Source organism: Nomascus leucogenys, chromosome 21 (genome assembly GCF_006542625.1).
Source record: "Nomascus leucogenys isolate Asia chromosome 21, Asia_NLE_v1, whole genome shotgun sequence".
Classification (NCBI taxonomy): domain Eukaryota; kingdom Metazoa; phylum Chordata; class Mammalia; order Primates; family Hylobatidae; genus Nomascus; species Nomascus leucogenys.
This window is the reverse complement of record NC_044401.1, coordinates 77985812-78013258: the sequence shown is the minus strand read 5'-3', so window position 1 is coordinate 78013258 and position 27447 is coordinate 77985812. Positions and strand designations below refer to the sequence as shown.

The following is a 27447-nucleotide window of genomic DNA, read 5'->3' as shown; positions in this document are numbered from 1 at the left end:
GAAAGGCAAAATGATAAACAACAGGTAGGCTGTCTTCAAATTCTCTGGTAAAATCTCAAATGGTAATTTACAAAGTTTATTAAAAATTTTTTTAAGAGACAGGGTCTTGTTCTGTTGTCCAGGCTGGGGTGCAGCAGTGTGATCATAGCTCACTGCAGCCTTGAACTCCTGGCCTCAAGTGATTCTTCTGCCTCAGCCTCTTGAGTAGCTGGGATTATGGGTGCAAGCCACCATGCTTAACAAAAGCAAATTTTTTTTTTTAACATGAAATGTCCATGAATCTACAGTTAGATATCAGGATGAATTTACTGGCCTCCACAAAACACGTGATGTTTCGTTTGTAACTTTTTGTGTATATGCTACAATCTACAACTTCCTTAAGCTGTGGTTTTTAAATTTCTTTACACAAAATTCAGGTTGTTAATGAACTGAACACACATTTGTTTATATAATTAGCACGTGCATGCACACACTCAACTGGGGGAAAAATGGAGCAATTTAAAGCATTTTGTTTTTTAGTGGAGAATTAACCCAGAGAAAAATGCTGTTAAATATAAGTTTACAGTTCAGAAAGGGTTTACAGATCACAGCAAAAAGTATGGAGACTGTTTAACATGAAGAGCCAGGATATTTGTGGTCATTATTAGGAGATAAATATCTCTGTGAATAAAACCATTCATTCATTACCCTACAAGCCTTCTAAGGCAATTAGGCAATTAGAAGGCAGCTTTCTGCTTTGTGTCTGAGATGATAAAATCTGAACATTTAGTGTGTGCTTGGCCTTCTCAGTTAATTCTCACTATAAAATACATTATTACAAACCTAACAATGGATTATGTTTTTTCCATTTGTTCTGATGATTCCCATTTGTAATTATTAAAAGTATCAGATAGCAGCTTCTGCTTCCGATAACCTCTCCTCAGACTACTTTCTGAACACTATTAATCTCACTATTCCAATAAAAGTAAACAACTAAAAATTAGTGTTGTCTCTTAAATTTGCTTCTTGATCACCTATGTCAGCATGACAACTTTTATTTTAAATAAAACAAACTAATTTTACTAAGTCTGTAAGGTACAAGTACAGAGTTCACCAATAAAAGCAGGTGATAAAACAATTTGATGTCGAATGATTTTGACATAAAGTGTAAATTTGTACCTGCCAGAATTGCTCTGAAATGGTATTGGTAACAGGAGATGCTGCTTTACAAAGTGAGGAAAAGACATGCAGGAATAACAACTTGTCAAAGATCATAGGTTGTAACCAGTTCAGTTAAAAGGCAAAAGGATCCCTTTTTTGTTTGATTTCACTTCATTGTTTTTGAAAATTCTGTCAAACATCGATTTCTTGTTCATCGACCACTGTAATTTGGCAATGTTAACTATACAGGTTTAGATAGATCTCTATAGAGCTATTAACTGAAAAATTCAGGTTACATGCTTTGGAGAGCACTGTTTTTCCACAGAAGCAACAGCATACTTTTTCTAGAGCAGTGGTTCTCAAACTTGAATGAGCCTCAGCATCACCTGGTGACAACCTGGATTGGTGGGTCCCCTAAAGTTGTTGATTCAGTAGAGCTGGGGGGTGGGGATTGAGAACTTGCATTTCTAACAAGTTTACTGGGGCTGCTAGTGCTGCTGGTTCGAGGCCCACACTCTAAGAACCACTGTTCTAGACAAAAAAGATATTAGGTGGGTGGTTCTTCCAGTGGCAGAGAGGGTATATTTGATTCAGGGTTCCTGATTTCTCTTAGGTTGGAGTGGATTTGGAACCCAAGATATTCTGCAAGAGATACATGGTATTATTTAACTATGAATCCCTTCCAAAAGTGGCATTTGTATTGTTTACAAGGTGCCATTCCAAGTAGTGCTGGTTGCAAAATAAATAGAACTATATTGGTATCTTTCAGACGCCATGCTTTTGTTTTGTCTTTCTGAAAATATTTGGGGGTGATTCTACAACTATCATAAAACTAGCTCTGCATCTTGTTCCTTTCTCAATACCAAATCACTTAAGGAGACACTAAAAGTGAAAGAAGAGGAGGGGTGAAGCTGGATTTTAAACTGCGAGCTAGAAAATTCCAGGCTGAGATGTGTCTCTACACAGAACACCTATCTAGAAGCCTGACTTTCTCACCCTCTCATGTCCTGACCATGAATATTCTGGTCTTCTTGCTTTCAGGCTTCTTAGCATCCATTGCCACTTTCTAACCCCTGGATTTGGAGGAGTGGCCTCAGCCACATTCTGGCCACTCTTGTGTGAGGGTAAATCGAGGTGCCTATTCCCCTACTATTAAAGCTGAAGGGCTTCCTAGAGGCCAGCCCCTCCCTTTCACAGCCACTCCATATCTAAGCTGGACTATGACCTCAGTTCAGCTACCAGGACACTCTCCTCTGGAATCTTTACGTTGAATAAATGATGCAAGGCTAGAATAAACAGATGGAATTTGCTTGTTCCAGCAGCTGTGCCTTGACCAGACTGTCCTTATAGGTCAGTAGTTTGTGATCTTGTCTGTTTCTTAGAATTGTGAAAGGTCGCATCCTCAAAGCTCTATCTTTCTATCTATCTATCTATCTATCTATCTATCTATCTATCTATCTATCTATCTATCTAATCTATCGAGACAGGGTCTCATTCAGCCCAAGGTGGAGTGCAGTGGCGCAATCTCTGTTCACCGCAGCATTGACATCTCAAGCTCAAGCGATCCTCCTACTGCAGCCTCCTGAGAGGCTGGGACTGCAGGAGCATGCCACCATATGTGGCTAATTTTGTTTTTATTTTCTTCAGACACAAGGTCTCGTTATGTTGCCCAGGCTAGTCTCTAACTCCTGGGCTCAAGTGATCCTCCCACCTCAGCCTTGCAAAATGCTGGCATTACAGGCATGAACCACTGGAACCAGCCTGTCACTGGCATTTTTAAGGTTTCCCGTGTTACTCGAACATACAGTAAGAAACACTGCGTCAGTCCTGCTTTCTACTCTTCCATAGCTGACTTGATTCCAGCATTCCCTTCCCTGTCTTTGAGGCCCCCAGCATCATCCTAATAAACTCTCCTTTGCTTAGATTATCCAGAGTTAGTTTTCGTTACTTATATTGAACTTCATGCAAGTTCATAAAGCACATATCTCTTCCTTCACAATGTTCCAAGTTTTAATAGACGATGTCTTTGAACTTAGCTTTAGAAACACATACACACATGAGCACATACACATGCGAACATAGCCCCTGGTCTCTGGTTCCACCTAACTGCACACTGGCTAATAACTCACTTCTTTTATATCATGATCCTGCAAACTTGAGACAGTATGCAGGCCAAGTGCAGTCATTTTTGGAGCCATGCTGAAGACTGGAAGCTCTCCCACCTGCAGGCCATCACTGGAGCCAGAGATGGGTCTCTCCAGCCACAGCAGACTATATCGCATCTGACACGGCGGGCATCTCCGGAATCCACCTTTCAAGTTTTCGGCAAACCATTTTCTCACTGTCCTTCACAAAGTTGACATTTTCGGCAGCATAATAGGAAAGATGTCATGTCGGCTGCTCTTCAAGTTCTTGTCACAGTGGTTAGCACCAGTTCTGTCATCTTCACTCTCCTCACAGTCTCCCATCTTGAGCCATGTCACAAATAATAATACATCTAGAATTGCATTTTTCTTTTTTTTTTTTGTCAAATTGAAACTACCATAACCCAGCTGCCCATCCTTTGAGTGACTAGTTATGCAAATTGTTCTCTTTTTCCCAAATGCTTCTGACCTGGAGCTTATTAACTAATATCTATTATAAGATTAATATAATTAAGTACTGAGCTTTTAATGTGAAACATTTTAATATTTGAAATTAAGTGTGAACAGTGTAGTCAAAGAATTCAAGATTCAATGTGTTTTGTGAAATGAATTTACCTCTTTAGTGTCGTTAAATTGTCACCACACACCCAGGTGAGCACACAGATTTTTAGCAGTTCATTATCTTGCTAGAATGGTTCTCCATATTATGTTAAAAGCTGGGCCACAAAAACCTTCTTTTGAAAGGTAAGCTGTCTCTTCAAGAGGGTCAGGATGCTAAATTAATTCAAAGCTTACAATGATCTATATGTTCTGATATTGCATCTATTTGGTGATTAAGGGCAGAATCCAGGTGTAAAAAGAAATGCATGAATTCCACAGAAGAGGAAAGAGCGTCTGGTCCACTGCTCTGCATACAACCAGCTTTCAGGCTCCAGTCACTACCAACAAGGGGTAAAACTCCAGCTGAAGAGGGAATATACTTTCATCTCCAAATGCAAATGTCCACATATGCTGGTGCAGGCACCATAAACATGATATATTCTCTCTCTCCAAATGGATGCATGCCTGCAGACCGCATTATGGATCCATGAAAATGTCCTTAAACAAGCATGATAACTGAATCCTACTTGCTACGAAATTGTTCCAGCCCAGAAACATGAGAGCTTAAAGGGCCAGAGAGGGACAGAATATCTTAGTAGATGTTCTTTGCAGTGCTCCCTAAATAGGATATTTAGACCAAACATCCTCTTTTAACCACTGACTTGAAAAGAAAAAGACTTCTCCCAGAAACTAACTCTTTATTTCTTCTAGTTTTAGAATGATACCTTTGAATTTAATCCTCGCATGGAAAGTTTTCCTTTGTCTCTTTCAAGTGATTAATAACCACAAATTCAAGATAGCACCAAAGCATTATCTTCTCAAAAGGAGATATCCCTTCTTGCTCATCTATATGGTTTGTACAATCCTACGTTAACTATAAATTATAATTAGGGCTCTCACATCTCATAGTTACTGCTTCATTATGAAAGCCAGCCTCACCCCTTCCTCTCCTTTCCTTCTAGCCCATGCCCTTTTCTAATTATGCCCTGATGCCCTGGGGCTCAGATACGCTGCTAAAACAAATATATCAAAGTGTTTGTATCACAAAGAATAAGATAGGAAGCAACAATAAGCAGTTTCTACAATATTACAAGTGTGCATTGTAGCTTCTTGGGGCTATCAGTTAATCTCCAAACCAGGCTTGGAAGGGGCAAAAATACACCGGTGAGGACTGTCTTGACTTATTTACATTTCTCCTAAATATATGGTTATAACCTAACAGTATCAGAAGGTGTCATTAACTCTATTAAAGGATGAAAGTAGTTGAGAAGTCTCTCTCTACTGAACAATCACAAAGAATATGGATGCTATGGGCGCAAGGACATTAGTCAAAGTGGCTCAGGCTCAGTCCAGGTACTGAATGAAACAAGAACACATCAGATGATTAGAGAAACTGTATAAAATGCAAGAAAGCATACATTTTACCCCCAAGAGGACCAATTTTAAAAACTGGCACTGCATAGATTTTTCCCTTTGAGGAATAAGAGATGTGTTTCTTTATTCCTAGACAAATATAGACAATTAATCTTTAGATTCCTTTCTGAAGACACCATATACAAAATTCTGAGTGGTCAGACCAGTAGTATGTGTGGCTTTTTGATATCACATGCACTCTACAAGGGGTGTAACATCTGAAAATATGTTTTTGTACCAGTTAATTCAATGACTATGGGATAAAGATACACTGTTGGACTTTTAAAAGGAAAAACACATTATCGGATGGTTTGTTATGGGCCAGAAAGATTGCACCAATGGAATAGGTAATTTAGCATATTTCCCAAGATTTCATGTCTCCATGGGAAAATCTGCTGTTCTCATGGGGAAAGTCAGAAAGAGAGTCATGTAGGTTAAAAGGAGACAAGTTCCAAAGTGAATTTCTCCTTGGACATCTGGGATGCCTATTTATACTTGAAATTTGTTTGAAAATTTTTCCCACTTTCTCTTCCAAGTACTTCCTATTAAGTAAAGCTGGCTCCTTAGAATTTAGAGAGCATGACTCAGCCATGTGCAAGGCCTGTACTTGCTCAGAATTGGAAGGCCAGCCAGCGACATGCTCATGTTCACAAGTGCAATAATCCTTGTGTTCAGTGTGTAACATGAGACCAAGAATGTGGAGGTGTTTGTTATACCACATCCATGCCTGCCTGCTATATAAAGTGCCACATGCAGAGGTTAGGAAAACAGAGCTATCCCCACTACACAGTTTTTGCCATTTATCTTTGTGGGAAAAAGGGTTGAGAAGCACCAGACATAATGTCATTGTGTGTGTGTGTGTGTGTGTGTGTGTATGTGTGTGTGTCTGTGTGTCCGTGTATGCATGGGTATGAGAAAGAGAGAGGAGGGAGTTAGAGTGAAAGAAAAAAATGTGTTACTCATTTACTACTAGGAAGGCATTCACCAAAAAGAAATAAAAGGAACCATTATGTGACATGGATTGAAAGGGCCAGCCAACACTGGAGGCAAGGGCACAGTCAATAGGGCAATCATTGTGGTCCAGGGGAGAGAAGATAGAGACCTAAACTATGGTAGTGGCATTGAAGAGAGGGAGAAATGGATGGACTTGAGATATACTGAAGGGCATTGTCAGGATATAGAAATTGAATTGTTGTGACACACTGGGGAGAAAGAGAAGTCAAGGATGGCTCTAGAGGTTCTATCTTGGGCAACTGGGAGGATGAAACCACTTACTTAGGAATCCTGGCAGAGTAACAGGAGAAAAGTGAGTTCCATTTGAGTGTTTGGTTACTCAAATCTTAACCTACAAGGGATCACGTGGTCTCTGAACATGGGCAGCACCTTGGCTCCAAATACATCCCCCAAAAGAAATCTTTAGAGCACACTTTCAGAGATTTTTAAGATTCATACCCTCTTACATCTGCTTTACTCATTAATCTATGCAGCTTACTTTGGATTGGGGCAGTTGGCATTATAGATTTGTTAATTGCTAATACAATGTACTTTCTACACAGACCATATGTGAAGAGCAGCACTGGCATTCAAGAAATGTTAAATAATAATGTAAATGAGAAAAATTTCCAATCCCAATAATAAAGGGATCCAAGGAACATTGACGCAACTTGCAATCATCAGAGCTGTTTGATTGCCTTGTCACTGTGGGATAGTGACCAAAGTGATGCTAATCTAAATGTCATCTAGAAAGAATACTAAAAATATTATGGTGAGAATTAAGTACTGCAACCTTAGAAGCTGATTTAAAAATCAGAAGATGTAGCAATTTACATCTGTGGATTTTATGATCGCCAAATGCAACCAGCTGAACATACTCACATTTTCCTTTTTCTCCTGTCTCTCTTTTCAGAAAATGGGTTCAGTTTTAAAGAGTTAGTTCAAACTAATGTTCCCTCAATCAGTGGGTCTTGAACTTTGCTACATATTTAAATCACTTGAGATTTTTAACTCATGAAGTTTGGGCCACATTCCAGATTAATTAGAATCTCTGCAAGTGGAGCCCAGGCATTAGCATTTTTAGCCTCTCCAAGTGATTCTAGTGGGCAGCCTAGTTTGACAACCAAAATCCGAAATATGTATGATCTAAAGACCAAATGCTTTAGATTCATGGTCGAGAGGGGTGCTTAGTAAAAGTGCAGATTACCAGCTCCATTTAAGACTTGCCAAATGAAATTATTTGAGGATGCGACCTAGTACTCTGCATTTTATCAAATCCCCACATGATTTATGTGCACACTGAAATGTGAGAACCACTGTACAAATTGAAAATCAGTGGTAGTTCCTGTTAGGCTTTTAGACATAGGTTAAGTCTTGTGTAAAAGAAACAACAAATCCATGTAAAGGAAAAATGCAGCTCATCACCAGGGAGTTTGGTTTAAAACAGGGTTTTTTGACCTTGGCACTATTAACATTTTTGGCTTTGTTTTCAGGAAGCTCTCCTGTGTATTATAGGATGTTTAATAATATCCCTAGCCTCTACTTACTAGACGAAAACGGCACCACTCCACCCCAGCTGTGGCAATCAAAAATATCTCCAGATATTGCCAAATGTTCTGTGTGTGCTGGGGGTGGGGGGTGGGGGAGTGGGGATTACCCCCAGTAACTCTAAAAAATGCCAAACATGTGGATGGTTCCATACATCCCAGTGTTTGAAATTATGAACGGCAAACATCTTCCTAATTGACCAGATGTGTCTACTCTTGACTACAGTAACTGTGATTCACAGAGCATAGTTTTTGATAGAGATGGTGCACAAGCTTCCAGAGCAGATGGGAGAAACTTGGTCACTGCCACATCAGTGGTCATTAAAGATTTCCAGTTGCAGCAGGACAAGGTTCTGCCTCTGCCTGTGGAAATGCTGAGTTAAAGATAGGTAAAAAACATCTTTTTACCTAATCTGAATCTGGTTGTGAGGTCTCAGTGGAAATGGGCTCTATTCAGTTAAAGGCAGTTAAAGGGCCATTGCTTTCATGAGTCATGAATTCCTTTTAAATCTGGAACAAAGAATAGATAACATCTCCACATCCAAATGCTGGTCATGCTGGTGAAAGGTTTGGAATGTGGTTTCCCCAATCCCAAAGGCGATTAATTAGTGTTCATAGGAGACTTTCCCCTTAGGTGGTATAAAACTCCAGATAAATTCTGGTTTTCTCCACAAAGCTAAAATCTCCAGGTAGGCCATATTAGTTTTGGCCATCTTCAGGCTTCTCTTTAATTCAGATGACTGCTGTAGCATCTTACCTGGAAATGTTGAAACAAATATCAAACGGCCAGGTTTGGCATCTCACACCATATAGAAGTGCTAATCTTGGACAGGTAGGAAGGTAGAGTGGTTACAAATGCAAGCACCAAAGTCAGAATATCCATGCTTGAATCAGGCTCGGACAGTTATTTGTTATGAGTTTCAGGCAAGTGACTGAATTTATGTGAGCCTCAAGCCCTCATCTATTGGTTGAGGGTAATAATGATACTTATCTCATACGAATGTAATAAGGATAAAATGAGATAACATATCAATAGCACTTCACTTAGTACCTGGAATATAGCAAGTAATTATTAAATGGTAGTGATTATCCTTATTTTAATTAAACTTTATTAATGATTATTTAAATAGCACCTTTGAAAACACTTTTATTTATGAAACCTGACGATGGACTATTTCACTTGTTATTGTAATCCATAGAAGATAATTTTAGAGGTTAAAGGGATATTACAAATACTATGTATGATTCAGTCTGCTCATTTTACAGAAATGAGAAAACTGAGGTACAGAAACGGGATCTGATACTCCTAGATTTATGCAGAATAGGCTCTAACATTCAGGTCTTCAGCATGTAAGTACGGTCCTGATGTAGTGCCAAAGGAAAGAGCTTTGGACTTAGAACATCTAGGTTTGCTACTTAAATTTACAGATGTTTGACTTTATCATCTGCAAAATGGACATAAAAATAGCTAATCTGAACATTTTATAGCAAATGTTTGAAAGCACTTTGTGGCCGGGAGCGGTGGCTCATGCCTGTAATCCCAGCACTTTAGGAGGCCGAGTCGGGCGGATCACCTGAGGTCAGGAGTTCGAGACCAGCCTGGCCAACATGGTGAAACCCCGTCTCTACCAAAACCACAAAAAAATTAGCCAGGCGTGATGGCAGTTGCCTGTAATCCCAGCTACTCGTGAGGCTGAGGCAGGAAAATTGCTTGAGCTCATGAGGCAGAGGTTGCAGTCAGCTGAGATTATGCCATTGCACTCCAGCATGGGGCACAAGAGCCATACTTCGTCTCAAAAAAATAAAAACGAAAAAGCACTTTGTAAACTGTAGAACGTTACACAACTGCTACTTAATATTATGATTTCTTCTTTATTAAAAAAATGTAATGCAAACAAAGATTCTGAAACACACGCATAAGCCTCAATAGGACCAGTCAAGATCCCTTTGGTTAGTTTTTCATGGCCTAAAAAATAGATCAGGTTCAAGCAAGTGTGCATTTCAACAGTGGCCATTTGTTCTCTGCTCCACTTGGATGTTGATCCTTCCAAAAGCAGCACCTTGGACAGCAGCCAGGAAGGCTTCCTCTCCGAAGCCTTGTCATTCTGTCAGACCTCACCTTCAGGCACCTACAACATTCTGCATGCACTTTCTTCCTAATTGCAAGTTACTGTTGCCTTGCGATCTAACTTTTACAGTGAAACACAAAGAGAAATTGCATTTCACCTCTATCCTTACATATTGCGGTGAAGGAGCTGGATGGCCACATGGAATCAGGGTTTTCTTTGACCTTTCCTATTGGACCCGCATATACTGATTGACAGCCTGCCTCATTCTCTAGAAAGCAAAAGTTTGCATTTTCATTTGGCCTGTCTACAAGTGAGCTGTATACATTTCAGGACTTAGAAATATTCAGTGAATAAATTTATAATGATGAAGCATACAGCATACACGCTTGAGAATTTTCGGTAGCTTGGCAATGCCAGGATCAGAGTCACCAGTTCTAAAACCACAACAAAAAACTTTAAAATGTCAGTGTTAATTTTGGGTGATGGTATAAAAGGTGAAGGGCACAGAATAAAACTGGAAATAATTAGTAAACCTAGTTTAAAAGGGAAAAAGTTCACCAATTTGCCAATTTATAAACCCACAAAGAAAGGACATAGGAAACAGGACAGGATAAACAAAATTTTAGAAGTTAAAAGTGCCTTAAAGATGACCTCAGTATATAAGTGATTCTACTAAGAAGCATTAATTTGGTAATAGAATTTATTTTATGCCATTATTATAAATCATTATTTGAGATGAATTTCTTTTTATGAGATGAATGTAGAACTAATAGGTATTTGCTGAAAATGATGGCACTACTATAAATGCATAGGCCTATCTTATGCCAATCCATTTTATTTGCTCCTTAAACATAATTTCAAAATTATAAAGCATGGGTTGCTTATTATGAATGACTTGGTAAGGTACCAGGCCCCTAACTAGATGCCACTAAAAAAGCAATCTGACTCACAATTCTGTTTACATATTGCTCAATTGGTCTTTTCAATATGAACATGTTTTAAAAGTCACTGAACACCTGACTCAAATTTAGTCCCAATACACGGTATTTTTGCCCATTGCTAGCATTTTTTTTTAAATTGCACCTTTGAAAATGCTTAAAGAAAGAGAGACTTTAGGAATACTCAAAGCTTGCAAAAGTGGAAGTGATGGCATGGATGGAGGCTTGGGGAAAGGGTAAAGATATTACAAACACAAGCCAATACACACATAACATCTTACCTTTTCGGCTCTTGATTTGCCTGGGTTTTGGAATCTTTTCTTTTTTTGGATTCCTTTTTGGTGTCTTTTTTAGCCTCTGGTTCAGGTGGGGAGGGAGTTTTGCTCCCTTCAGGGTCTGTATTTGGTGGCAGCCCACTAAGGTACACATGCATTTGTTGACTTTGGAGCGGGGGTGGTCGCATGAGGCATGCACAGAGTGTGGCCAGCCATAGGAGAATCAAGAGCACACGCACATGCACAAACAAAAGAAAGAAAAAGAAGGGTGCATAAAAAAGCAGGCGCAAATGCATTCAAACTAAAATAATAAGAAAAAAAGATGCAAACTTGCATAAGGAAAATCAGAACTGAAAAGAAAATAAGAAATCCAAAACTGTTTCCATGACAAGATGTATAAACCTAACTGTGAATCAAGTGGCAGTCTTACAATATGAAATCCAGACAATGTGTATCATAATTCATGATGATGTTTACCAGGGAGTTTACAAAAACACTTCATTATTTTATAACACTTTCTTATTCAGTAACATATGTAGAATACAGTGTGACAACCCAGAGAATATAATGCAACTTCTCTCTCTCTCTCTCTTTAAAAAATTCAGTCCAAGAGGCTGTAACAGATAGTCATCAAAGTGTACATATTTATAAAAAGCAGAATTATGCACAGATACCCCCCAGGTATCAGAGTTTTCATGAGTACCTTTTATGCAAATAAAAGGTCACGTGCGCTGGGCTAGCAAATCTCATAACAATGGGAAGTGATGATAACCTTGTTGCCTGTTAAATATTCAAACCTACAATACTATTGTTATCTAGCTCTAAATGTTGAAGTTGCATTTCGTAAAAATACATCAGTGCTAGAAGGAGGAGAAGCACAGAAAAAATCCTACAGAGATTTTAGTCGTATAGCTTGCAAAGATGAAGATGACTGACACAGTTCTGATTTAAAATAAATGTAGTCAATTCTGGATTCTCCCACATGTGGATTTCTCCAGAGCAGCGACTTCTGCATCTGAGGCTGGGTTTCTGAAGCCACCTAGTGTTTCCTGGGTGTGGCTTCACTGGCTGTTGGTTGGGGAGCTTTGGGATAATATAGGCTTGTCTTTATACTAATGCAAGGCTACATACATTGAGATAGTAAACTGGCTGTGGCAGTGTGGAAATTTATTCCATGTCTCCAGAGCCAAATGGCAATGTTCTTAAATTATTTGCTGCTTTGCATTATTCAGAACATAGATCTTTTTCTCCAGGAGCTGGGCAAGGTCTAAAGAAAGAGAGTACTTAGTACAGAGTCAGGAGACTTGACATTCTGGGCTTGTATATAAAACCTACAAAATGAGGGGGTTGATTAGACTGTGATCTCAAAAGTTCTTCCAGGCTCTATGGTTAAATTAAAAGTGTTATCATCATCTTTGCCTTCCAGCTTCACCTGGCTTGCTTCAGCTCTGGAAATGCACTTGGCTTCCTCCTCCTGCAGGACATTTGTACATGCTGTTCCTTTTGCCTGGAACCATTCAACTCCTACACAGGCTTTAGTTCTCAGCTCCAGCATCACTTCCTCAGGGAGGTCCTCCTTGCCATCTTGCCATTCCATCTGAGTCATGTTTCTTTATTAAATTTTGTCATGGAATTTTATTCCCTTTCCTCAGAGTCAGAGCATCAATCTGAATGTAACTCTGCCCTTGTTTGATGTCTGGCTTTTACTCACCACACATACTAAATGTGTATCAGAGTGACTGACACTAAGGAAGTAATCATTAAGCAATTATGAAATAAATAACAAAAACAAAGGCAAACATTTATTGTTTTTGCCATGTTTCAGGCACTATGTTGAGCCCTTTATATGTACTGGCATTCTCTCAACAACCCCAGGGGTATACAATCATCCCATTTTACAGATGAGAAAACTGTGGCACAAAGGGCTTAATTACCAACCAGGGTTATTCCTAGTAAATGGAAGAACTATGATTTGAACCTAGATTGGTCTAACTTCCGAGCTTGCCCTAGAAGCCCTGCTTGCCATTTATGTTAAGTTTCTTGAAAGGAGAAGAAAGTTAGTGCCCTTTGTGTGTGTGTGTATACGTGTGCACATACTACTGAAGGAATGAGGACAGGCAGATCCTAAAAGCAAGACTAGCCATAAACCATTGCCAGTGCCATTTCTTAAGGATCACCTCTAGACACACAAACATACACTTACCTGTTCCCATGGACATGGGATGCACAGAAGGCAAAGCTGTAGTGAAGAAGGGTGGGGTCGATCATGGCGCCATTTTCTGCCCGTTCAAGCAAGTCTCTGAGGTAGCAGAGATGTCGGTGACATCCCCGGACTCCATTTCGGGCGCAATACTCGTCTAGCACAAACACCTGGCCAGGACTGAACCAGCCCTATATAAAGAATAAAGGAGAGACTTTCTTTTAAATACAGGTTGTTTTCTGGAGAGCTGCTAGAGTTGGGAGCGGCTAGAGAAGGGGACTGAAAAATAGCCAGAGCTAACACTCCTTGATTGCCTATTAGGTGCCAGCCACTGTGCACAGCATATTGTGGTTTAGTCCTCACAATGGACCTATGAGGTACGTTCTGTTATCCCTGTTATAAAGATGGAAAGATTAAGTTCAGGAAGGGCATAAAATTTCCTAGTGAGTGATGGAGCGGGATTAGCAGACAGCTTGGTTCCAGAAACAGTGTCTCACCTACTGCTTCAACACTGAACCATACACATTAAAGGAGTGCTGGGGTGGGGACGTGGTAAAATTGTGGTTACTGATAAGAGGAAATCATAACATTAATGCTCTACATTGATATAGAGCTTTACACTTAACAGAGAACTTTCAGTTGAGCCCTATAGCAACTCTGTAAGGTAGACAGAGAAGGTTTATTTTATAGACAAGAAAATGGAAATCCTGGTCGTTAAGTGACTCACACAGATAATACAAAACAGAGGCAGGACTCAAATCCAGCTCTGTCTTATTCCAAGTCTTCTTGTTTTCTCTACTCTAGAGCATGAAGAAATTTTAGGGTTGATCTACATACATGCCAGGACTTCATAAATCCTTTCACTTTGGAAGGAGTGTTTTTAAAATTTTTTAAATGAAGGTAATAACGCAACTCTCCAAAGAGAACAGCATGGCTTAGTTTTCAAGTTGTGAATCAGATGTAATTCCGTTAAACGGAGAGGAACTTCTTGTGTCCTGGTTTAGAGTTTTATTTTCTCTTCTGGTAATTGTTTGTATTCTTATTATTTATTTGCTTGCTGTGGGACCAGTCCAAACTCTGCTATACAAGACAATGGGAATTCAGATCTCCAATTTAGAGCAGGTCTGGTGGCATGATGGGATGGAAATTGCTAGCCCCATTATGCACTTAAGAAAACAAGTGATCAGAAAGGCCAAGTGAGTTGCCACTCAAGGTCACCCTTAAGCAGAGCCTGAAATAAAATTGTGTTTTCTGGTTTCAGTGTCTGTTCAAAGCAAGAAATTAACCAATTTAGGTGATACTTTGTAAGCTGGAAATTTGGGGCTATTTTAAATATAAACTTAATTTTACTTTGAGGGTCTTCTCTGAGTCATCTTTTGAATATTGCTCCATCTTGGGAGAGAAAAGGCAAAAAGAGAAAGTGACTAGGGGGCAGGTAGAGGCCACAGAAGTACAGCGAGAGAGGCCTTTGCAACATTCTAATCTTGTATTAGGGATCTGGGAATCTTCAATTGATAACATGCAGCTCAGTGATGCATCCAACGAAAGACGGCATCTTTCCTATTTCAAATTATAAGTTACTGCAGAGGGCGGAGAGTAGTCGAGGCAGTGGGCTGCCCCTATAGGCAACTTCTTTGCCACTCCATCTGCTACCCCAAATGCTAAATCTTAGAAACAACACTGCTGTGAAAGATTAAAATATATTTTCTACGACTCAGATGACACCAAGTCTTTTGTAGATGCCAAAATAGCTGCTTTGAAAAGAGTTGAAGAAATATCAATTAGGAACTCAGTCGAAGACACAGAAAAATTTATGTATCCCTGCTGGTCGGTCTCCAAAACTGACTGAAAAAAAGATTGTAATAATGAGAAAATGGAATATACAGAGGCAGGAGATAAGGTCCTTTTTAATTTCTGTTATTTTCTGAAATTTTGGAATAATGACAAATATATACAGGTATACAAATGGGGAAGGAAGCTATTTTATGCTATTCATAATTAATTTTAGATTCTGGACCATAATTTTAAGCCTGTAAGTAACTAATGGAAAACAAGTTTTAATATTTCATTTCTGGTTTAATTTTTTTTAGACAGCATTTATAAACTCTCCTTCACAGTGAATCTCAAAACAAAGAAAATTGTTTTAAAAAATGATAATGTGAAAAAGTCTTGAAAATTATATACCTCAAAAAAATTCCTTAAGGGAATAGTCATTATATATAAAAGGGAATGATTTAAGTTCAGAGACACATTCTTACAAGTTTAATAAATGCCATTTATAATTATGGGAACAATCACCTAATTGTACAAAACACATTTGAGAAAAATTGCCTTGCAATGCAAGGTAAGCTTTTTTCTTTTTCTTTTCTTTCTTTTTTTTTTTTTTTAAGTCAAAGTGATGTGTTCCTTTCCAATTTGGCAAAGTTCAGATCCTTTTGATGAAGGAATTCTAAACCTGAGATAATCAATGAATCTTTCATGAGATACAGATTAATAAATTATTCCACATAATTCTGTTTCTGTTTTTAAGACTATTTTATCTACAATTTTTTATATCTTGGCTTTTGCTACAAAAAATAAAGAAATTTAAAATAAAAATTAGAAAAAAAGAGATTTTCATTATACATATTAGCATCAATAATATGTTAACCCTAGTTATTATACAGTATAAATATTATATTCAGATATTTTTCTCAACTTTAGTGTTTAGAATCAGGGATGAGAATTTTCCTCTATATAAAGACATTTCATCATTTTCCCTCAGCTTTCCCATCTATAAAGTGGGATTAATAGCATTTACTTTTAAGAAATGAAATAACAATTTATGGCTTGAGGAGGAAGTAAATTGGGTCTTTTTTTAGGCTTTTGAATTTGATAGCTTAAAGCCAAAAATGTATCTTCAGAAATCCAGTAAAGATATAATAGCACTCCTTTGAATTTAAATCATTTAAATCTAGCTTTAAAATAGGATTTCAGGAAATATTGATACTCCTGCTGGATAGACTGCTGAATTTCCAAATAACTAAAGCACCATAAAAAATTCCCTGAAAGGGTGAAAAAATGCTGTGAATATTGTGAAGAAAAAAAAAAGCCATCCAAACAAACAAACAAACCCAAATCAATTTAGCTTACAAAAAATAAAGTTTATTTACAAATCATTTTAACCTTTAAGAAAATACACAAAGAGAATACATTCATTTAATGAGATAGGATTACCAGATCTGGGATGCAGAGGGAAGGGCATCTTAAACTCTAAGCTACTGAGGCAATTTTTACAAATTCTCCACAAGCAGGTGCCAAACTCGATTACCCTCTTGGGAATATTTCTCATGTAGCAGCTGAAAAGGGGGAAGCTAAGATAGGGAGGCTGGGGAATTGGATCTGTTTCTACTGATAACTTCCTCCCGCTCAGTCTTGTTTCTTTGGTAAGTAAAACTATCTCAACCCAGGAAATCGGGAACACATTTATAATTGTTAAAGGGATTCTGTAATGGAGAAAAGAGCTTCTGATATAAAGGTAGAGAAATATTTAAATGAAAAAAAAAAGTTATGTTTAAATTGCTGTAGACCAAAGAATATACTTGCCAGGCAAGAATAGGAATCATTAAGTCTGTGATCCAAAGTAAGGCGTTGTACCATCTCAAAGAGGGAAGCGTGGTCAAAGTTACAGGGGTTGGAAGAGATAAATTCATCCATGCCATGCTTTTGAGCTCTATCTGCGTCTGTTCATTTATACATGTAGAGAGAGACACAATTTAGAGAAACACATCACATTTTCTTTGACATTTCAAATACACAGGAATTCACTAGACATTATGAACGTTAGCAGTTTCCCCGTTGCCTCCCACCAACATCCCCAAGATATTCTTTTTACCTCCCATTGTCAACTTGCATCACTTACTGGTGAGTTTATTGCATTTAGGCAAAAATATATTGGCATCAACATGTTTATCAAATGATCACATTTCCAGTGCATTTATGTTGTTCTTTAAAAACTAAGCATAAGACCGTAACTTCGCCTGCATTTCACCAAACACTGAAAGCAGATCGGATCTTTGCTTAAGATAGCCTATTTAGCTTTGTTGGTTTTTAATAGATTCTGCCATTCCAGTGGTTATGTCTACAGCAATTTCTCTGCAATTATTGGGATTATCTGGAAAAAGGGTTATGCTGATTTTCAGCAAAGTGACAATATTTATATCCTCTTCTTCCAAATCCCCGTTGCCAATTTGCTTTCATAAAAGGTTTGAGTCCCCACCCTGCAAAATTAAAAATAAAAAAAGGATTTTCATTGAAACCTGGAGATTAAGTTAAATGGGAATTTAGTTTGTGAAAATCAAGGACCTTTCCGTATAGTGTGCTTACTCAGTTAGCAAAGCTTAGGAAAGAGACAAACAAATCTACTCAGCAAGGGCTATGATCTGCCATTTATTGTGAATTAATAGTCTCAATGTATTCACACTTTTCCTTACGGGGTGAAGGCTGTAGGCAAAACCTCCTAAGGGCTAACTAATTAATCTCAACATGTGTAACTAAAATACACTATACTCAACTGGCAAAATAACTCAGAGAATTCAGCTCGTGTGTGTCCAGGCAAATCCTAAAGAGGTAGAAATGAAGGTGCTCTCCATTAAAGAAATTGGCTCACTCCACCTCATCTTTACTGACTCTCCTGATACGCAGACTATGGAGAAAAAGAATCTTATATCAAATCGAGCAAAAGATTTTATTCATCCTTTTGCATGAAACATTCTACTGGAATACGGGGACCTGCCAGGAACTAGCGATGCTGTCAGGACACGGGAAAAATCGATTTCTGACTTGGGAGTCGTTTGGATAACATTTTCATGTGTGGCCTCATCCCAGGCAGCTTTTTTTTTTTTCCTCTCCCAGCTTGGGGTATGTCTGTAAGCTTGGGTTATGGTTAGCAGTGTGACTTCCAGATGATGATTTCCTATATTATTATTGATACTGTATTAGTAAATCATTCAAACCTAAATGCACGGTATTGTCAGATTTATATCTCCTTATGGTTTGACTTTTTTAAAAAAACGTTGCCATTTTTCATAGAAGCAGCAAGTGGTCCTTGTTTGAACGAGATGTGTCGTTTATGCCCAAGACTTGCAGAAGCAACGGTTTCCAGAAGGCAAGTTGAAGAATGTGTATTTTAACAGCCAAATCGCTCCATTAGAATAATAAAACACAGCTTTTGGAAAGGATATCACATGTGCAGGAATTATATTAGAGAATTGGAGAGAATCCTCCTTGCTGCATTAACTGCCTCAGATTTATCCTCAGGAAAGTGCTTTCAACTTGAGGTTGGCTGCTTCATCTGGGAGGCTTCTTTCAGTTCGGTTGTTTGGTCTCCAAACTACATTTCTTCTCTGACTTAGGATGTCGAGGAAGTTGTTGCTCCCGGGAAAGCTAGCTGCTTCTAGGGCATGTATGTGACTCCTCTGGCCCAAGGCAAGTGTCTTAAACCTGATCCAACTGTAGTCTCCCCTGGCATAATGACACTCCTGCAATCCAGGTGACATTTCTCTATCTTCTTTGATAGACTGCCCTCTCACCTCCAACCTGTCAGTCCCAGACCAATTTAAATCAGGATAAACTAAGCGTGGGGTACACACGAATTGCTCATGCCGTTTCATCCTCATAAAAAGCCTCATCCATCCCTCGCCTCCCAATTTTAACAGATAGATCAGGCATTCTGGCTAGCAGCAGCTTCTTGCTCTCGGGTTTCTCAGAAAAGGCTGCAAGCTGACAAACCGGCCGGGGCCTTACTCTGCCAGTTTGGCTTGGCTATTTTATTGCCTTCAATTATGATGGTACAACTGGTCATTTAGCTCAGAGAGAAGGGGGTTTTTGTAGCTGTTAAAAAAATATGGCACATGTTTCAAGTCTCTTACTCTTTGTTTGTTTGTTGAAACTCTTGAAAACTTTGCTGATGACCTATTTCGCTTTGCTGGCCACTCAGGAAATGGATCTGAAAAAGCGACTTGGCTCCTCTACGGAGACCTGGATTCAGACCCACTCCCCACCCCCAATCCATCACAATGGCTCAACGAATGCAGCTTTGCGGTGCTAATTCTAGTCTAAGTCTAAAGAACCATTTCATTTTTTACTAACATTTTAAAGCAAGCTTACAGAAAAGCCTAAAATCAGCCTGCTTTCGTTTTCAAAAGTAACCTTGTCAAAATAAAACTTCCTTTTCCCTTCTTCCTTTCTTTCCTCTTTCTCCCCATCCACTTGTGGCATGAGCCTAGGACTGGATCTAGGAGGTCTAGATTTTAGTTTGAGCTCTGTTTTTAAATAACTGTAGGATGCTGGCTGAATTGTTTAGATCTCTGAGCATCAGTTTCCTTGTGTGTAAGAGGAGCTGAATTTTCAGTTCCCTTCCTGCCGTCATAGGCTGTAATTTAATGATCCTTAAGATCTCTTGTGCACTACGTGTGGAATGGAGCTTAATGCACTGGGAATTTCCAGCAAGTAAAGCGAGCAGCCTCTGGATTTTACTTGCCCCAAATTATCATTTACTCAAAATTGGGCTCATTATTCTAATGGTTCCAACAACTCAAGAGTGCTTACAAGGGTGGCTGGCTCCCACAAAATCTCTGAGTTTCATTGAGCTTCTTATATTTACTGAGCTTATTATGTTATAAAAAAAAAAAAAAAGAAGGAGGAGTAAGCCGGGAGTGCTGTTTCAAGGTGCTAATGAAAAAAATCTGATGTTTGAGCTCATCCAAGCAGGGGTTTTGGTATTTTTTGTTTTAGCCACATTCCCAGCCCTAGAACAGTACCTGGCACATAGTAGGCACTAAGTACATATTTATTAAAATCATAAGTTTATCTTCTTAGAATAAATACAGAAATTCACTCTATTAACAAATATTTTTCTTTCTTGATTTTATGGAATATTTATATACTACATTGATTGGAAACAGCTTATTTAATGGGAGCTAGCATAGCAAGTGGTTAAGTGGCTGAGCATAGGCAGGTCACAAAGACTAGATTTGAGACTAGCTCTGCCACCACTAGGTAGGTATATGATATGAGGCAGGTTGCTTAATGCCTCTGGGCCTCCTTGGCCTCATTTGTAAAATGAAGTTAAATTCAAGTCTACCCTAAGAGGACTGTTAAGAGGATCTGAAGAGAAGTACCTGGAAAGTACCTAGAGCCCTGGCATATATTAAGGGCTCAACAAACATTAGCTAGGAGTAAACAAACAGGATCTTTAGTGTTCGAAAAGCCAGTATGTTTCAAGTTGTTAGTGAGCCAAGGATGTCTCTGCATTTATAGCTAATGTTCTATTCCTTCTTTGCTTCTTAAACCTTATCATTTCTAGGAAGCTGGGAGTCCTTCCCTATCTCTCTGCTTTATGTTTCTTTTCTGCCCCTGTATAACCAATTCCTACGTCCTGTTTCTGTATTTTCATTGGGCTATTTTCCAATTTCTCTGTGGTCAAGACACATACATAAAATTGAATCCCTTGGTAGATAACATGTTCTGTGAGGGCAAGTTTCTAATCTGTTATTTCTCCTGCCAGCTCTTAGAGGAGCCAGGCCCTCAGGAGGGGTTATTAACTGGCTTACTCTGACACCTTCATCCCAGGAAACTTCTCATTGACTTTATTAAGGAGTCACACACATGGGGATTCAGATGGTATCTTGCAAATCCAAAAGTAGGAACATGTGCTCTTAGGGGAAAAAAATCTTATAGAAGGAAACAGAATTCTAGGTGCAGGTGTCTTTGGATACCATTCAGATTGTCTGCCTGTGTCTCCATACATGCCTAGGACCATATGCATTACATATGTTGTCTATTTTAAAATAAAACACTGCAGTGGTCCAGCTGTTCCAAATTCTGTTTCAAAGAACTTGTGGGCGCTTCCCAAGCAACACCATACAGTCATTCCTGCACTGTCCCGGTCTGTTCTCCCACAGTGTCAAACATAAAAAATAAATGCTCCTTGCAACTCCATTTTTCCCTGTACAAACAGTTGGAATTGGTTGATTAAAGAAAAAGAAAACTCCAATGTTGACATTAGCAGAGGGAAAACAGCCCAGAGCAAGCAGTATGAAAGAGTCAATTCCTGAATTCAGGACATTCTGGGATCACTTCCTTTGCCAATATTTGGCATGTGTCAAGAGAATGAAAATGAATTTGAACATCGGGTTAAGCAAAAAGGAATTAGGAGGGTAAAGTGGCTGCTTAAAACCCCAGTGATGTTTGGATGATCTCTTGCTTTGGGAGATGCATCCTAATGCTCTTTTTCATTAACCGTATTTTTCTAGAAATCAAAGATTGACATTTTAAGAACAAATTTCAATCATCTTTACCTTTGTCAGACCTAGTCTTAGGAAGTAGTTCCTAAGTCCTGCTTGGTCTTCAAGGGCTCCAGAGGTACTGATGTACTGAGAGTGAGCTATGTGATTTTATAGGCTCTGCAGCTAGGGCATAATTCAACACACCTTGCAAACATTGCTACCTGTTTCACTTCGGGGGTTTAACTGCATAAGGATTTTTTAGTCCATTATGACGTGGGCATAGGAGACTGACTTCCAACTAAGCTTGGATGGATAACGCTGCTATTGGTACCGACATTAAGAAACTTCAAGCACTGTCAATGGTATCCATGACATAGATGCAGGTTGATGAACATACAGACTTATGGAGAGCAGGTGCACTTTGAAGCGGAAACTAGTCTAAACCTTGCCCCAAGTTTGCTTGGAAGCAATTTTGGCTTGACATTTAAGGAATGTTGGGAAAACACTGGCTCCTAAAGTGATACTATTACGTGGGTTTTATACTCTCATCTCATTTAATCTACTTTATTAAAATTCAAGTGGTATGGTCCCTAATTGACTACTCTGTCATCTATGTTGTTCTTTGATCACGATATTTGGGTTCATTTCATGTTTGATAGTCTTTTCCTTTTCCCCCCCCTCACAAATGAAAAACCATATACTATTTTTCATGATCTATTATCTCAATATCAAGCACACTTATATGATCTTGTTTCTAACATATATATTTTTAGATAGACTTGCAATAATGTCTAGCAAATAAATGTAATTTTCCTGGAAGAATAATATAGTTTTCAAATTTTTATTTTATTGAAATTTTCCTACTATTTCAACAGCTTAGGGATTGAAGATAAAAGGTCAAATCTACCTTTTTATTTTGTAATATTACATTTTGGAAATTTTTCTGGGCTAGTGAAAAATTCACTGTTGGAAATAATTATGATTATATTACTAACAAATTGTCTGAAAGAGGCTCTTCTCTCTCATGAATCCCTTTTGTAATAAGCTAAAGGTAGCTGTTTTAACATTGAAATTTAGAGCACAGTTATGGCTGTTGCTGCTCCTGATGGATGCTAGAGGCAAGAGAATAGCTAATGCAACTCTAAAGTCATCTGTGAACCCAAACTGCAAATTAAAAGGTGACTTTGTATTTCTCTTATACGGAAAATGTGTGCTTGTCATATCTGCTTGACAGTACAAGAGTGAATGCATGGTTTGGACAATAACGAACAATGACAGTAGTCAGCCTCATCAGAAGACATGAAATAAAGAAATGACAATGATTGATGGCAGCTGGTTGTTTATGGATTTTTCTAGAAGAGCTTTCCTTGGAATAGTCAAGTAACCAGGGGATGTTGTGCCCTGCCTGAGCTCTGCACAGCAAGCAAAAGACTGGTCCTCACATGCCTGCTGCCCAGAGGCACAAATGGACCACTTAATTGAGAAACAACTTAATTGCTTCGTGGTCACTTTAGCTAAACTGGGGTAATATGAATGGCCAAAAGAGGATGGCTTCTTTGGAAGCTCTCAACGCTCACATTACATCATGCAGAAATCTTGAATTTAAAACTACTATGGCAATACCCCCAAAAGGATAAGTGTGTGACGTTTATTTCAATGTTAATTTCTATAATTATTTGTCAGACAATTGCTTTGAGTAAAAATCATAACAGATTTTGTCAATGATCTCAAGCAAAATAAATAAATGATTTTAGTTTTCTCCTGCTGTAGTTACATTAACTTACAGAGTACTTGATGTTTTTACATTCACTCCAACATGAGCAAAAATAAATTTTCTATACCTGATTAATAACCTTACTATAACTCACTATAAGGCATGAAAATACTCAATTAACTAGTGAATAATACGTTAAATATGTCTTACGTAGTTAACAGTGAGGTAAACCTTCATTTAATACGGTCTGTTTAGATCAAATCATGGTGTTTGGAAAATTTTAGACCTGATTGTGGGAACCTATTCTTTTAAAAAGTGATTTACTTTTACAATGAAAAGGGACATGATTTACAGTATGGTTTTCGGTCATACAAATTATGCTAATATTGAATTAATTATTTCATATTGCATTCCTGCAACATAGCAACTGCAAGTTGACAATATAAGAAGATATAGCAAAATTTTATGAGATAAAACTATAGAAAGGAATTAAGGCAAACAATTGTTTAAAAATCTACTAGAATAGCAATGCGTTTTTGTGCAAATACATGTAAACTTGTTTAGAATTCATTCAGTCAACTATTCATCCATCCTTTCTTTCATTCTTTAAAAAAAGTATAGCAAAATCCTAAATTCCCACTAAGTTTACATTCTATGATAAGCCTTTTAAAATGCCTCATCAGACATTCAAGAAAAGTAAAGTTAAATTAAGTATCTGCTTGAAGTGGTGAAAAAATTCTGTCTGCTAGCCAGGGGTACATTTATGCAAAATAAAAGAAAAAAGAAAGAAAGGGAGGAAAAAGCAAATTAAAGAAGGAAACAAAAAAAAATTTGAAGAAAAGACTATTATTAAATGGTCAGGAGAAATGATATGACCTAGTTCTTCTAAATTAGCATTCAGAATACTCAAACACATAGTTGCCTGCTCTCTTGACCAATTTTTCTAACTCCCTCTAATGTCAAGTCTTTCCTCAACACATTTTTGGTTGATAGCTTTTTCCTATATAAATTAAGGAAGTGTGTGTTCTTTTTTATTAATAACTCAAATAGTGAAGAGAAAGATTTTTCTAAAGGTTTAAAGTTTCCTTTTTCTCTTACGTGGGTATTTTTAGAAAAATTAATACAAATACAAACGATGTCAAAAAAGTTATTGTTGTCATTGTTCTTGGGGGAGTAGCAGAATGACATTTGAGACCAGAGGTTAAAACACTCTTTGGCATTGTAAGACTGTGAATCCAAAGCATTTGTAAATGAGTGACACGGATTCAGTCTTGTCCTTAATTTCCTGTTTCTGTGTGTGGTAGTTCCATGTATTTAGCTCTCCTTTCAAAATTAATCCTCTATTGGGTCTTACATTAGAGCACACCCTTAAGCCAGGTAGAATGAATTCTTTAGTGTTCAAATAATACATTTGCTTTCTTAATTGTATTTTGCAATTTCTTCCAGTCTTCCTCGGTTAACAGCTCTGGGTTTCCTAACCCACTTATTTTTTAAGGTATCCATGGTTACTACACCATTGGTACTCTGACCATTCGAATCTTTGGAATGGGAAAGGAAAAACAACAACAACAACAACAACAACAGCACATTATCAGAGTGCAAAATGATCTGTTTTCAGGCATTAAGCAGTCAGGTAGCTGTGAATTCCATGAAACGGAGGCATTATTTGCCATTTTGTTGTGATGTTAATTAATATTCTTGGAATGAAAATATTAGATGTTAATGGTTGGCTTTACTCAGAGGATCATTTGATGCCAATATGAAAGCCAAGGAGAGGAGGCAATTATGCACACATCACATGCATCCTAGTTTCAGTATGGAAGATTACATTTCAAACCTAAGGTCAGGAAAATAACATGAAAAGTTGTACTACAAATTCTAGACATGAGGAAGATTTAAGGGAGAGGGAAGCACATTGCAGGTGTCAGATAATCTAATCTGATTATCTGAGCTGTGCTAGCTATAGGGGAGCACTTACCCTTCAGTCCAGCTAGAAGTTAGCAGGGTAAGAAGGAACAAACCAGAATAACATAAAGACTAGCAACAAGGCTCAGGAAAGCAGACAGGAGTTCTAACCTAGCAGCCTAAGTTCTTGGGTTCGAGCAAAGATTGAACAAGAAAACTTAAACAAAACAAAACAAAAAACAAAATCAACCTCCCCCAAACCAACAGTAACCCAAATCCCCCTAACTGTTGAAGACGTTCAGGTGGTAGCAAAAATAGAACAATTCTCAAAAATACCCAACTTTGGGGTTCCATGATGGGATTAACAGTTATTAGTTGAGAAACAGACATTAAAATGACTCATTGCAAGTGATATATTAAATAACCATTGACCAAATGTCAAAGCTTAAAATACCCTCTTCCCCCACCCCATCCTAATCCAAATGAGAAATGAGGTACTAATTTTTACTGTTCCACTAACACATAATGGACAGGGGATAAGGTATCTCAATGAGAGGCCAGTCAGCATAATAAATCGTGGAACACTCAACTACAGATTTGGACATCATTTCCGAGGTAAGCAGCATTGGCCTTAAAAATCGGAGAATTGCAAGTATTTGTTTAAAAACGTTGTATAGCTAGGTACTGACTTAATTTTGTTAAATTTTAACAAAAAAGAAAAAAATTAAATCAACAATGACACACACAAAAAAACTACAAAAGAACAAAAAAGTTTTAAAGGTTGGTGAAACCCTCCCAAAAATCTCTGTAGAGTCACACACAAACTAATGAATAGCAGGATCTATTTTTTCAGTTTTTACAATTCCACATAAATACCCCACTCCACTCTTCTCGACATGTCTTCTCATTTTAAAATTGAGCTTTTGAAATTGCAAAGAACAAAAACTGTTAAATTGAATTTAGAAAGACCCAAATAAACTCACAATTACTCCCAAGTTTTCCAAACTATAAAAATGGTCCATTCTTAAGTTTCCCTTAAACAGTCAGTGACATGACAAGACTGGAGTGTTTATTTTTCTCTACCCCCAAAATATTTCTATATTGCTTCCCTTCTGAATGTAGTTTTCCATTTCTATGCAGCTTCCTTTTGTCTTGTAAATACTAATAAAGTGATTATAGAGTTAAGTCACTGAAAGACTGTTGTTCTTAAAAATTATTCACTAGCAAGAATGGCAAGTACTTTGAACAAATATTCAAAAACAAGATATAATGAGATGTGTGCAGAGTTAAGTACTTAACAATGACCCTTACCTTTTTGGAAGTCAAGGAAACCTTTTTAAAATGCAATACTTGATTTTTTTTTTTTTTACATTTTTTGTTAGCTAGAGAATCTGTGATTGACTTAATTTTTGTGATGTCACTTGATTAAAATAAATCAGTGTGTAGATTGGCAACCAAATGTAAGTGAAGAATGAAAATTTGTTCTTTACAACTATGTTATGACTGTTTTTCATCTTTCTTGCTTGGTGGTACCCGGTGACCAATCCGTCCTGCTTTGCTCAGGATTGAGGGGTTTCCTAGGACACAGGATTTTCAGTGCTAAAAGGAGAGACGTACTGGGCAAACTAGGATGAGTTGGTCACCGTAAGTATGAGTCAACACTGTGGGTTTGACTGAGTTACCCATGTGTAAGGCTTGATCTATTTAGTAGTGACAGTTCGAATTTTACAAATTACAGCAGCTGTGAAGTAATTATGAACTAACCACCATTCTGTGGCATACTCCACTAACAATTATGATATGCAGTCAGCTCTGCAGTATCCATGGGTTCAGCATCCATGGATCCAACCAGCGGTGGATTGAAAATATTCAGAAAAAAATTACATCCATACTGAACATGTACAGACCTTTTTTTTGGTCATTATTCCCTGAACAATACAGTGTGATAACTATTTACAGAGCATTTGCATTATATCCAGTATTATAAGTAATCTAGAGATGTTTCAAATTACATGGGAGGACGTTTATAATTTATATGAAAATACCATGCCATTTTATAAAGGGGACTTGAAAATCCATGGATTTTGGTACCTGCAGGGGGTCTTGGAACCAACTTCCCATGGATACTGAGGGAAGACTGTATTCCCTCATATCTAGCCACTTTTTCTCTTTTGGTTGCTGTGCATAACTACCCAGTGATACCATGGAATGTAAAATTCCTGGTTCCTTTCTTGATCTTTTT

The 27447-nt window shown here is 37.9% G+C and overlaps 1 protein-coding gene across 19 annotated transcripts in view; it reads right to left on the bottom strand.

The window, feature by feature from the left end:
• CADPS (calcium dependent secretion activator) overlaps positions 1–27447 on the bottom strand; it is a 478648-nt gene that overhangs the window by 124214 nt on the left and 326987 nt on the right. For 12 of the 19 annotated variants that reach the window (XM_030801936.1, XM_030801937.1, XM_030801938.1 and 9 more), the window contains exons 12-14: positions 25279–25290; positions 16905–17041; positions 13323–13510 (exon numbers count right to left, since the gene is read on the bottom strand). In XM_030801936.1, coding sequence (XP_030657796.1) covers positions 13323–13510; positions 16905–17041; positions 25279–25290 — 337 coding nt within the window. The remainder of the gene's footprint in view (positions 1–13322; positions 13511–16904; positions 17042–25278; positions 25291–27447) is intronic. The other 7 variants (XM_030801932.1, XM_030801943.1, XM_030801942.1 and 4 more) reach the window with 1 other exon arrangement.